Below are 13,933 nucleotides of genomic sequence, written 5' to 3'. Positions count from 1 at the left end.
AAGCTGTGGCAGAAACAGCCAGCTCCACTCAGCCATACATCCATTCTAGGAAACAGCCATCAGTCTGTGTTGCTAAGCTTGATGCCATGGACTGGGAACAGTGGTGCCTTTGTGATTTACAGTACCACACACTTAATGGTATTGTACCATGTTGTAACCCTGGTATGAGCTAAGGGATATTCATACCCAGCAAAGAACCCACACATGCAAACATGTGGGAACACTGGTGTTCTAATGAGTTAAAACACATAAAAGCTATGTCTGGGGTGACAGAGGAATAAGATAGGCATACTTAAGATGGCCCTGTGTCTGCCCCTCATGGTCACCAGAACTCCCAATCTCCATTCCTCGGGTTCAGTCAGGGCTGGTCCTGAAACCCATGGCTTTCTTTTCCCCATCTCTTGACACCAGGGGATCCTTCTAAGAACCTGCCACATCTCTCTGTCAGAGCCTCCCTTCCGACCTGGCCTCGCTGAGCTACTGCTCCCATTCAGCCTGTCCCAGTCCCTTGCAGCCTGGCTTTCACAGCTTCTTACACAGCTTCAAGCACGCCATCTGGGACACATAAACTCTTGCTCCCTGATACTTCTCTGTCAATTTCCTCCTGGACCAGCTCTCATTATAGACATCTTCTGCCCCTGTGTTCTTGGTACAACTGGATTCATCTTCTACCCCATCTGCTGGTCAAACTGTAAATGAAGCAGAACATGTAGGAGAAGCCATAGATCCAGATGGGCAAAAAGATGATCCTATCTCATCTTGAGGTTTCAGTCAAATTGAGGGTGTTCCATTTTTCCCTGTCAGTCCCACGGTGTGGAAGAGGAGTGCTCTTTACCCAGGGACCAGAGACATGCCCATGAGTACCACACCCATCTCTGATCCTAGGTCTGATGAAAATAAGGAAGATTGAGAAATGGGAGTAGAGCCAGATGCATGGAGCTAGGGAGGACCTGGCTGCTGCTGTGTTCAAGATAAAGAGGGTTATGAGCAGGCTTCTCAGGTGCTTACAAGCCGGGGGTGCCAGGTCCTTGGCAGAAGAAGGACAATGCTAGCCCTAACCTGCTTAGCACCTGTGCAAGCCAGATCTATGCCCTAGGCTTATCTCTCTCAATATGGTCTCACACCTGCCAATTCAAGCTGCCTAGCCAAGAAGTCATGGAAATAGACAAACAGGCCAACCACTCAGAGTCCTGGACACTATTCTAGAATCTTCCCCGTTTGGATCTTAGGGAAAGCCACTTCCTCTCTGGATTCTGCCTCCTCTGCCCCCACCCCTCTTTGTTCCTTCTCAACATGTAGTTGTGTCCACAGGCCTATGCTCAGCAAGGCTGCTGGATTTCTGCGAGTGAGGCTGTTCTTGAGGGTTGTCACCTATGCCTCACTGTCAACCTTCCTAAATCTCCCTGTCAGTCCTCCCTTCTAGCGAACTACTTATGTAGCACATCAGAGCCACCCTATCTACAGCTATCTACAGTAACGGTCTTCTGGCTGGGTACCCAGCAGCTTTCTAGATTTGGGTGAGCAGAGCTGACTGAGGATCCTTGTTGGGGTGGTTGGGGCTTTTAAGTCTTTCATCATTGTTCTTTTCCAGTCTTTGTTTACCTTCTGCCGTCAGAGTCACATGTCTGGTCACAGTTCATGAAGCTGATACCCCCTGACCACCATGACTGGACATGGCCTATGCCAGGCAAGATGCTTGCATTACCATTCTTGACTTAAGGGGGTTCCCAGTCCCAGGAACCGAAGGCTTGAACTTCAAAACCATGAAAGCATGGGTAGAGGTAGAGAGAAGACAGTAGACAGATACAGAAGAAGAAGGGAACAAACCAGACCCCCCCCCCAGAGCCTGGGGAACACCCCCATGAGGCAGCCCTGACAAGGGGGAGGCACAGAAGCAAAGTCATTCTCCTTTGCCAGCCAGCCCAGCTGACTGGGTTGGCCTTCTTTTCTGAAAGCCATACAGTGTTGACATGACAGAAAAGCATTTTGTTCGTGGGTAGGCCATTCTACTCTCTCAGGTCAGTCATTCTCATCAGCTCTTGAAAGTCATGTGGATCAGAAAGCCCCTGGGACACCTGCAGCAGCTGCAGTAGCAACTCATGTCAGTTTTCTAAACCAGGTGTTCAGTGGCAAGGCTGAAAAACTCGCTGTGGACGGTAGAGGGCGGTGCTGACCACACGTGTGAGCTGACAAGACCTTTCTTGAGTTTTGTCAGCTTTGCCAGCAGTAGGCCAGCTAGTTAGGAAAGATCCTCCTATGCCCTGTGCTTGGGGGGTGGAGCGGAGAGTTGCTTGCTCAGTAGCCTTCAGCTAAGAGCATCCAAAAGCAACATCCTGAAGGAGTTAAGCAAGCACTGGGTGTTTAGCATTTGTGCTAAGCTGCTGAAAAGGCTCTTTGTCACTTCTGACTTCTTCCTGTTCCTTCCACACAGATGGAAGCCCAGAAAAACAGACTGATGCAACACACAGGGTGCACATCACTGAGCTGGGTCAGGTTTTGGTGTTTGGGATTTGACACTCTGAGAAACCAGTCATGTCTGTCTTTCCATATTTGCCCATCCTAGCTCCTGAACATTCCCTTCCCATCTCTTTTCGGGGGAGTGTCATGCAATTATCCTTAGGCCAAGCCTCTGCTATTAAAATAGCACTAGTCTGAGGTTGTCTTGGGCCCTCATGACACAAGTTCCTGATGTATGCATACACCCCTATGAGTATGTGCATGGAGGAGTAAAGATGTGTCCATGTGAGGGTAGGTGTATGTGTGCATGCTGTATGCACATGTACATGCATATACATATGTGTGAGTACAAATGTGGATTCTTAAATCCCCTCCATGCCCAAAGCCCAGCTGGTTAATGATCACACATACTCAGTGATAGTAAGTGGAAAGTGAAGAGAAGGGGTGGATGCAAACGGAGGCAGAAAGTTGTACACCCAGGAGGCAGCAGCCTTCAGTGAGGGCTGTGCACAAAGACCCCATTCTCTTCTCGAGCTAGGCAGCGACTTCCAGCCAAGGTAGGACTGAGACCCTTCCAGTGACAGGCTCCAAACCCAGGGAGCGTCTTGGTCCCTTCTTTTCCTGCCCCTCAGAGGAGAGCCAGAACTGAAGACGCTGCCCAGAACTCTAGCAGGCTTTCCCCTCTGTTCCGGTAGAGGTGTAGTGTGACTTAAACATCCTGCAGTTAATAACTAATGCTTGAAATTAATGGGGCAACAGTTACTTCTTAACCAGCTATTACCAGAATAAAGGACACAGAGACCTTTAGAGTTATAAGCTTTAAAGCACCAGAGCTGGGCAGATATCAACCCTCTGAGCTATTTTGTCTGCTTTCATGCCTTGAACCCCAATACATTACTTACCGTATGTTTCATTTGCACTGTTCTTGCTTCATCAGGCTAGCCCTCATAGCCACATGCTCATGGTCCATATTACCCGATGGAGACTTCCTTCTTCCTCCTCTCCTCGCTCTCCCTTGTAGTCCCCACCTGAGACCACAAGCCCAGGAACCTTTGTCCTGCCTACCTTTCTTCTGCCCAGCTATAGGCTGTCAGCAAATTTTATTAACCAATCATGGACAATTTGGGTGCAAGACTTGCACAACAAAAGCTGATCTTGGGACAACAGAATTTACTGGGGTACAGAATTTAGCATTTGAATGCATAGCAGCACCAGACCAACATTTTGGTGACCTCTCAGGCGATGTTCACCTTCATCAGCCACTATTAAGTCAACTCACAAGGCCAAGGAGATTTCTCTTAACAGATATGATTCCCTGCTATGATCAAGTCAATGCCATCAGTCCAGAGTCTCCCAGGAGCCTCTAGGACATGGAGAGTGTTTATTCTGGGCAGAGGGAAGAATACAGGGTCCACAGGCCTGCAGAATTATATTTGAATCCGTTCTGTGCTGTGTTCTAGCTGGAAATACCACTTAAACTTGCTGAGCCTCATCTCCTTTATCTGATAATTGATAGCCATACATTGTAAAGATGTAAAATGCTGGCCAAGTACTGGTGATCAGTCTTCCATTTGGATATTAGCAGCCTGCCAGTGAGCCGTCATGCCTCCGTAAGATGCAGGAAACAGCAGATAATGGAGTACAAACAAGGAAGGACAGCGGTTCTTCTTTGACAGTAATGATTATATTGATTCTTTTAAAAAAAATAATTGAGAAAGGGTCTCATGTTGCCCAGGCTGGCCTTGAATATAACCTTGAACTACTGAATCTTTGGCCTCCACAACTCTAGTGTTGGGATTACAGGCATGGGCCACCATGGCTGCTTTTATGTGGTGCTGGGAATTGAGCCCATAGTTTCATGCATGTACTTTCCCAACTCTGCTATACCCTAGCCCTCTTTTAAAATTTTCTGAAATTTATTATTATTATTATTATTGTTGTTGTTGTTGTTAATGCTCCACTTTGCTGACATGAGAGGCAGAGTCTCACGCTTCCTGGTGGGACAGCACATGCTTCTGATTCCATCCTTGCCTTTGTTCATGTGCTCTTGTACCACAGTAAAAGGTCAGGTTCATTGCTCCCTGGAACCTCAGTCTTCTCATCTGTCCTTTCCCGGAGACCCAGCTCCATCAGAGCAGGAATCTGGGGGGTTCTGAGTCATCAGGACTTAGGCATGGCTGTTTTTTTGTTTGTTTGTTTGTTTTGTTTTGTTTTGTTGCCTCCGCATAGTTCACTGAATAGATTTCTGGGTTTGATTCCAAAGACCTCCTCAGCAGGTCCTCCTCCAGAGTCTCTTCCCTGGGGTATCTAAAACCGAGGGCCTTACCCTCTACCTTGTCTGTAACCTGAATTCCAGGCTTCACTGTCCCCTGAAAGCAATCCAGTCTCCCTACGTTCAAACTTGAAGCACAAGTTTTCTCTCTCAACCTTTTGTTTCCCCACACACACAACACACGTCCCATCCCCTAAAAGAACATCCTGGCAGAGTAGGAGGAGCTGGCAGAGTAGGAGGAGCCTGGCAGAGTAGGAGGAGCCTGGCAGAGTACGAGGAACCAAGCACCCTGGACTCAACCCTGAAGTGAGATCCTGCTCTGCTGTAGCAGAACGTCTCTGATCTAACACTAGCTTTGAGCTCCAGCTTCTTGATATTAGCGTATGGATTAAAGTAACCACCCTAAACATTCAGTCTGCAGCATGCATAAGAAGACTTGCACCCCAGCGGCAGGTGTGAATCTGCAACCTGCAGCTTTACTCAGTGCTGAACAGACTGCTTTCCTGAATTTTGCTTTTAAAAGAATTTTGGTACTGTTTATGTTCCCTGCATAAAACAGAGTCATTTGAAGCTCCTTGTTTGATCCAGGCATGGTGGTGCCTGTCTGACCTCCTAGAATGGAGAGCTGAGACAGGAGGATCAAGAGTTCCAGGCCTGTCCATGGTGCATGGCAAGACCTGGTCTCAGAAATAAAATTTGAAGGCTGAGAAGATGGTTCAGTGGATAAAGCACAGAACAAGCATGAGATCCTGAGTGTGGTTCCCCAGCATCTGTGTAAACAGCTTAGCATAACCCTGGAGCTGCTGGGGTGGAGACAGGTGGATGCCTGGAGCTCATTGGCAAGCCAGTCTAGCCAGTCGGTGAGCCCGAAGAATAAGATGTAAAACAAAAGAGGAGAAGCTCCTGATGCCAACCTCCGGTCTCTACATGCACATATACCAGGATATATACACGTACTTTTCTTTACCTTTTCAACAGTTTGTGTAGAAGTCAAAACCTGAGCTCCAGGGGTTGGAGTAAAACAAAGTGGCAAGCGTGTTCGGGATCTGCAGAGCATGGGCTACTTGACTCTGAGAAGCAGGATTTCTCCCCGGCCTCAGCCTCTCGCTTTTCTTTTCCTCACACCTGTGTTGATTTCTTGTTTCACAGGCAACTTCAGCAACAGCAGGCAGAACTGGAGGTACACCAGAGAGATGGGCTGTCATCATACGACTTATCTCAGGTGAGTTTCTGGGAAATTCTTTTCTGACTGACACTCGCAGGACTGAGAACTAAACTGACCCCAGAACTTGACACCCTCCCCACATCCACTCAGCTCCATCTTCCCTTTGGGGTGCTAATGGTGCTCAACCCCTGCATCCCTGCTGTGGTTTCTCCTTCCTGAAGTGAGCCACAAGGGACAGAGCGTAGGTAGGGAGCAGGTGGTGAGCCATGGTCAGCCAGAACTGAATGTCTCTAGGGGACAGAGGGAAATTCCAGTGTGGGCCCCAGTCTCACAGACAAAGAAGCCAGCAAAAGCAGGCTCTGGATGTAGGTTCTCTGGCTTCCTGGTTCTCTCTCTTCTTTGCCCCATGACTTTTCTGTGCAAGCATGCCTCTTTCTGTCATACTGCATCCTTTTCTCATCTCCTCTGGTCCCTCTTCTCTCCTCTCTTTGTCCGTACTTCTGACTGCTCACCATCAGAAAAATTGACATGGCTCAGTTGACATGGGTATCTGACCTTCTTCCCACACTAACCTTTAGATACTCTTCCTGATGTTTACACTAGGTTGGTTCTTTTTCATTTTTCCCCAAGGAAGTGGTCACTGTAACTGTGGTGATATTCCTGTAACACTTAGTTTACACACACACACACACACACACACACGTTTACACACACACACCCAACCCAGGTGCCTTTGAGTTTCTTTGGTAAGCTCCCAACCTTGCAAGAATAGTCAAGTTTTGAAACTTCCATCTAAAAGGACTACGTGGAGGGGCAGCATGCAACTCTTAGAAAGTACCCTATGTGCCTTATGTCTGGATTGCTGCAGTGTTTTATGTGCCAACAGGTCCCGGTACCCAACCTACCCGCTGGTGTTCATGAGGCAGGGAAGTCTGTGGAAAAGGCAGATGCCATCTTCTCCCAAGAGCGAGACCCTCGTTTTGCTGAGATGTTTGCAGGCATCAGTGCAAGTAAGTGGGCCAACAGTGCTAGACTGTGAGCTTTACTTTTGGACCACGTGGAGATACAACCTAGAGAGAAAGGGGCAGATAAGGTGAGTTTTGTGTCACTGCCACAGGCATAAAAAGAACCCATACAGGAGTCAGGACAGATTTCTCTGTATTCCTGTCCCTGCCTTATCACCAGTGACAACCAACCTCAGGGCATGACATCTCATCTTTAAAAGGTAAAGGGTCAGAGCAGACAAACTGATCCATTACCCAGTGCCTTAGTCACTGGTCAGACCTCACCATTGTAACAAAATACCTAAGAAAACAACTTATAAGAGTATTGTTTTGACTCTGGGTTAAAAGGCAAATTTAGAAAATCACAAAAAAAAATCAGAGGGAAATTAAAGTAAATGACAAGAAAATATGAATATCAAGACTGATAAGTCAAGATGTTATCCAAGGGCTACAGATCGATAACCCAATTAACATGCTGTCAAAATTCAACCTAATCAAGCAAATGGGATGAGCTATTCAGCCTTTGGGGATGAGTGATGAAGATGTTTGTCAAGCCCAGGCAGGAAAGTAGAGTGTCAGCATCAGCGGAGAAAGATGTCACAGTGTCCCTGTGGATAGAGGAGAAAGCCTGAACTGACTACAAATCCCATGAACTGTGAAACACAGAAAAGCCAATGTGATCACAACACAGGGAGAAACTGATACCAGCCAAGGAGGTGGAGCTCAGGATGCCTGCCTTCATTCTCAACAAATCCAAGAGATGAAAATAGTAAGATGGAGAAAGATTTAGAAGACTAATTTATACACGTTAATATACACATGTATGTGATTTCATGTGTGCATATACATATATAAACATAGAAGTACTGTGCGAGCACAGAACAATGTGTTTATTACCACCAAAACACATGAGAAAAAAAAAAGTAACTTACAAAAGGTCTTGCTTTTTACAGTGGTAGTTGATTTGTCTGTATGTCTGTCACTTGTGTGGTGCTGGAGAATGGACACACTAGGCAGAACTATACCGCTAAGCCACACCTCCAGCCTTTGAGGATTATGTTTATAGGCAAGATGGCATCCTGAGTCTCCTTTAACCTGTCAGTCTAGCCTTGTCACTCGAGTCTTGCTCTTTATGCCCTCTCTCAAGACCTTGAAATTAGACTAGGGATTGAATTCCTGTCCCTTCAGGATGCCCCACAGCTGCTGTATGACAATGAGTTTATTTAAAGCCCAAGAGATGGGAGTATGGTATTTGGTTCCTGTGTGGCCTCCCAGACCCAGGCCCATGGGCTTGATCATCAAAGCCCAATACTGCTCACACCTGCCTGGTGAGCTGGGCTCAGGGAGGCATACATGCTACATTGTCACTGTCATGTCTCCAGCCTTGATTTCCTCCCCACCCCCACTGTCATGAGGGTAATTGTATAAATGAGACATGTAGGCATCACAATACTCTAGGGTCACAGATGATGCAAGGAGGCAAGGGACGGATGCACTCTGGTTGACACTCTGCTACCTGGAGTCTGCGTCCATTCACGTTTGATCCCTGCTTCTCATATCACCACCAAAAGCAGCTTCCTTTTTGTGTGAGACCTCGTCAACACTCTGCCTGTGACTTGAGCCCTACTTAGCCTTTTTCTGCAGGTGACATGACTGAGCAGACTTCTCACCTGTCTGTGTCCTGGGTGACTCATTCTAGCATAGGTCTGAGTGTTTCCAATCTCATAAGGTGCTCAGTCTGAGATCCTGATAGAAAGTCAGGCAACACCTTCCAGCTGCCCTGGCCAGTCAGTCTGAGGTACCCCTCAGAACCTGCTAATCAGGTCCAGGAAGGGGCACTGGGTACAAGTTGGTTCCTCCCTTGCTGTCCCGTGACCTGGGACAAGCAGCACCTCAGTTTTCTCATTTGTAATAAGTGAAAACAAATGTTTAGGCTGTTTGGTTTTTTTCCCAGCACTGCCCTCGATAAACATTTTACTTATAGTAACCCAGAATCCTCACCACTGCCCAGTAAGAAAGAGACTACAATTATCATCTTCTTTCAGGTGGAGAAACTGAGGCAGGGGAGAGTTCAGGGAGCATTCCAAGGGACCTCTGGGACACAAAAGGCCAAGCCAAGGTCCAAGGCCAGGCAGCTGAGGTTATTACCCTGGTGCCCTCACCTCTGTGCACACTTCCAAAGGTGTGCTCCCCTGTGAAACTGAAGGACTAAATACGACAGTGCCTTCCCCACACTCGAGGGCTTGTCTTCAGGTGCCCTGGGGCCATCCTAGGAGCCAAGAGCCTAAGAGAGCACATGCCAAGGTGAAGATGAGGAGGCTATCCTATGTGGGTCTCCTGAGTTCCCAGGCCATGCACTGTTCCGGAGTGTCCCCTCATGGCCTGCAGCACTAGGCCTGACCTTCACATGCAACTCTTATGCTTTTCCTAGCGGAGAAGAAGATGATGAGCTCAGCCTCAGCATCAGGCAGCCAGCAGATCTACTCCCAAGGAAGTCCATTCCCCGCAGGGCACTCGGGCAAGGCCTTCAGGTAGGTGCCAGGGAGGGGATTGGTAGGAAGAAAGGCCTGCGTGCCAGCATTGGTTGTGTGACTGAGCAGGAGTCAGCCATTCCTGTACTGTGGGGTGGAGCCAGGATGGAGACTTTGGACTGCTAGCTCTGCTCCATCAGCTCCTCCATAGGCAGTGGGTGTCGGTGATTCTCAAACATGGAGGTTGCTGATCCTCTGTGATCCTGCAGGGGGAGGGGGAAGGAGATGGTGTATAGCCAAGATCCAGGTAAGGCCCTGATGGGAAAGTAACCAGAACCGCCCTGCTCTCTAATTTGCTGAGGACATGACCAAGTGCAAGGAAAAAAGGTGGTCTGTCACATCTTAGCCTTGGCCCTAAGAACCATTCAAGGCTACAGGAGGGTACCTGGCTCTAAAGCACTAAGGCATGCTATAGCTTACTGAAGAAGCTTGACATCACCCCTGAGGACCAGACCTGGCTCAAGTTTCTTCTGGGAAATGCAAGAGTCCAGGAGGACTGCCAAAGGACAGACCAGCAGTCCTCAGAGAAGGCATCCTCCTGTGTCACAGCATATACCCCTAAGCTCCCTAGAGCTTCCCATACACCAGGCACAGCAAGGTGATGCCTTTCTGACATCCCAGTTGAGCTTGGCCCAACTCTGAACAGGGCTTCAGAGACCCTGCAAGGAACAGGGTTGGGTAGGCAGACCCAGTGCCCAGAAACCACACTGGCCACAATGGGATAGGAATTTCCCTTCCTTGATGTTCTAAGAACAGATTTCCTACATCAGCAGCAGGTGTGACCAGCAGCCCTAGGAAGGGCTGGGCAGAAGGGCCAGCACTTTGTTCCAAAAAGCCCAGACAGTTACAGCTGTCCCTCATTTGTCAGTGACCTAAGGAGGGCTGTGCAGGCTGAGGCATGTGTTAAAGAAAAACTGTGAGGAACAATGTCTAAAAAATGTCCTCTGAAATAAAGGGAGGCACAGAGGTAATATGACCAAAGTAATGGGTATATATGAGAGTGCCAGAGTAAAGTCCCTGACTTTGGCAAATGGTTGCCGACATCTGTAATCCCAGCACTCAGAAGTCTGAGACAGGAAGAATATCATGAATTCAAAGTCAGAGTTTATTGTATAGTTAATATAGCTGATTTTTTAAATGAGACTAAATGAAAAATAAAGAAACTATGCTCTGCAGGGCACGATGGCATGTGCTTTTTATCCCAGCATGTGGGAGGCAACAGACAGATCTCTGTGAGTTCAAAGCCATCCTGGTCTACATAGTGAGTTCTAGGTCACCCAGAGTGTGACCCTCTCTTGAAAAAAAAATCTTCAAAAAAGAAAATATTCTCTGAACTAAGGCATCCATCTGGAGAACACAGGTGTTAGAAAACTCATTTAGGAAGACAGACGTGATGTTCGAACAATCAGATTTGCTTTACACTCTGTAAGGAGTTAAAGAGAATAGTAAAAGGTTAGAATACAATTAGTAAAACTGTAGTCTGTAACTCTTTCTTTCCAAATCCACCCAAAAACCTACCTCTATGAAAAACCTAAAATTAGATTCAGCCCATCTCACTAGGTGCCTGAGTTTATTCACATCCTCTTCCCCGACACCCCTACCTGCCGCCAGCACAGACCCAGAGAGATAGCAAGACAAGCCTGGAGCCATACAAGTCTCCCTCCAACTCCAGCCCTTTCCTTCTTCGATGAGCTTACAGTCCACATAGCCCAAAAGGCTCCAACAAGCTGCACATTGTGGTACATACTACAGGTGCCTAATAAAGGCACACCAAATTAATCATTTGAAGGCAGAGGAAGCAAACCAACAGCCACGTACAGTGGCCTTCCACTCCCGGGTTTGTCTCTGTGTTGAAACCGACAGCTTGCAACCTATATCCAGAGGCTGTAAGCTTTCTCGGTGCCCCCAATGGGACAAATTAACTAGAACACAAAGAGGAGCAGGTAGCCCAGAGTCTGATTTGTATTCTGTGACTTGTGTCTCTTCTTGGAATGAAACCTTGTATAGAGAGCTGGGGGGTTCAGGGAAAGATGTGGTGGTCGGCAAATGTAAGAGCTGCCAGACCCTGGGGGAGAAGGAGTCTGAGAATAGAAGCTAGCAGGACCTCTGGGCAGTGTACAAGAAGGGAGACGGCAGGAAAGTGAGCCAGCTCAGAATCTTGCAACAGGATCTTGCAGGCCATTTCTGGGAATAAGTCTTTTTTTCTTCTCCTAGCTCTTCCGTGGTCCACGTGCCTGGAGTGAATGACATTCAGTCCTCCTCCTCCACGGGACAGAACATATCACAGATCTCCCGGCAGCTGAACCAGGGCCAGGTGGCATGGACAGGCAGCCGTCCACCCTTCCCAGGGCAGGTATGAGTGGCAGAACACCCACCATCTGCTTTTTTGAGTCCCGGCTCTGAGGGTAGGTCTGTGCTTCCAGTTCCTCAAGAGTCCTCGCCATCCACAGGGCACTTTGAGAACTGGGTCCTCAACATTTATACCAAGTCTGATCAGCACCCCTTTCTTACAACCTCCTGTTGGGAAAGGGAACAAGAGGAGGTTGGGTACCCAAAGCTTCCCTAGCAAGAGCAAGTCCCTCATCACTTTGGAGCTCTGGAACTACTATGCCAAGAGGGCCTGTAAATACCCAACCATGTAACCAACACCCCTGGTTCCCTGGAAGGTACTGGAAGGATAGGTCTCATTCAGCAAGAGGCCTCCATAAGCTGAACTTGGAGAAGCCAAGTCATTGTAGTCCTCAAAGAAATGTTAAGCGGCTCCACCCCAGGTCTCCAGGGACAGGATTCTGCCCAGCCTCCCCACTCCCACCCCCGACTGGGCTCATCCTGTGCTAGTGAGGGAAACAGGGCATGCTGTTCTTGAAGTGACCTCAAGGGTGGAGCTCAGTGGGAAGCTGGTTGGCCCTGCTTCTTTCTGTCCTGACCATAGCCAATCCTTCCCTAGCCCAGCAAGACTCAGTCATCTGCCTTCGGAATTGGGTCAAGCCACCCCTACCCAGCTGACCCTTCATCCTACAGTCCTCTCTCCAGTCCAGCTGCCTCCTCACCAAGCGGAAACGCATACCCAAGTCTTGCCAACAGGACTCCAGGGTTTGGTAGGTGGGGGATAAATGATGGAAGGAATTTCTGTCCTGAGTATCGTGTGTCTAGGGCTGAGCCCCAAGGCTTCTAGAATATAGAGCAGGGCCCCAAAGTGTCCCAGCTCCTCTCCTATCTGGCTACCATCAGGACAGCCTCAGGTATCCTAAATCATAGAAGCATACACCTTGACCTTGTGATTCAACATTGCTATTCCAAGTCATGAGCCCTCATTCTTGTGTTGTGATGTGATGTGATTGCTAGTTTAACCCCACATGGCTCAAGGCAGAGACTTTTGCACCCCAGAAGTAAAAGAGTCTCCATTCAGAAACCCATAGAAGCCAGGAATGGCCAGGTGTGTCCATGAAACCAGGAAGTTCCCTTTTTTGCAAGGTGCACTTGCAACTTTTCCCATTCTGAAACAAAATACCAGACAGAGTGGTTTATTGTGGCTCACAATTTAAGGGTCAGTCCATAAAAACAGAGGGAGGGTCACATCGTAGCTGCAGTCAGGAAGCAGGAGCTGAATGCTGGTGCTCAGCTCACTTCTCTCTTTGTACTTATTTGTATTTCCACGGCCCATGGAATAGTCGTGTTCCTCAGTTAGAGTCTTCCCAACTCAGTCTAACCTGTAAACTCCCTTGCGTGCACATGCACATGCACGCGCACACACATACACACAGAGGCTTGTCTCCTAGGTTGGTTTTAGATTCACACTAGGGCGTCCTATCTCATGTGAATGTTTCCTTGCTCTGTGAGAAAGGCTCAGGACATAATGGGTGCTGTGACTGTGGCTGTGCCAGTGTCCTCTGGCTCAGCCTCAGTCTCTCCTGCTGGCTGTTCTTTGTCTGTTTGATAGATGCCAGCATCTCTCCCCAGGCCAAGGTCATACTCTACAGAAGGGGAGGGCCTTTCTCATTGTACAGTCACTGGATGACATCAAGAATGAGGCATCCAGGAATTGTCTATGCAGACCCATCACCCTCGGGTGAGCAGGAAGCCAAGCCTAAAGTTCCTCATTTCACCTGTCAAGCTAAAAGCTTCCATTTAAGTGGCTCACCTGTCAGTCTTACGGGAAAGTGTCCCTCGGTAGCCTATCATCAGACAGGCTAGTGATGAGCTGTTCCTACCTCTCTCCACTTCCACCACTGGCAGTAATGCTTCTGCCTCAAATCCCAAGGTCTTGGCCACAATGTTCCAAGACCTCAAGTTTGTCTGTTCTCATCAGATCCAACATTCCCTGTTGTACTAAAGTGGGGCTGTTACTGCGGCCCATGGTTGAGTCTCTCTCACACCCTGGTGCTGGGGCCTGTGGCTGCACAGGGCGTTAGTTAAGAAGGATGCAATGTATAAATGAGGTATTTTATTATAGGGAAGAGAAAATAGGCCGGTCAAACAGAGAAAAGGAAAGGAGAGAAAGGGG

At 48.2% G+C, this 13,933-nt stretch overlaps 1 protein-coding gene across 3 annotated transcripts in view; it reads left to right on the top strand.

The window, feature by feature from the left end:
• Window positions 1–13,933, top strand: part of Arnt2 (aryl hydrocarbon receptor nuclear translocator 2) — a 163,779-nt gene that overhangs the window by 133,767 nt on the left and 16,079 nt on the right. For all 3 annotated transcript variants that reach the window (XM_031387232.1, XM_031387230.1, XM_031387231.1), the window contains exons 13-17: window positions 5,879–5,951; window positions 6,781–6,904; window positions 9,330–9,429; window positions 11,644–11,782; window positions 12,377–12,527. In XM_031387232.1, the coding sequence (XP_031243092.1) occupies window positions 5,879–5,951; window positions 6,781–6,904; window positions 9,330–9,429; window positions 11,644–11,782; window positions 12,377–12,527 (587 nt within the window). The remainder of the gene's footprint in view (window positions 1–5,878; window positions 5,952–6,780; window positions 6,905–9,329; window positions 9,430–11,643; window positions 11,783–12,376; window positions 12,528–13,933) is intronic.

This window comes from Mastomys coucha, unplaced genomic scaffold, assembly GCF_008632895.1.
Source record: "Mastomys coucha isolate ucsf_1 unplaced genomic scaffold, UCSF_Mcou_1 pScaffold21, whole genome shotgun sequence".
Taxonomy (NCBI): Eukaryota; Metazoa; Chordata; class Mammalia; order Rodentia; family Muridae; genus Mastomys; species Mastomys coucha.
This window is presented reverse-complemented; position numbering and strand designations above follow the sequence as displayed.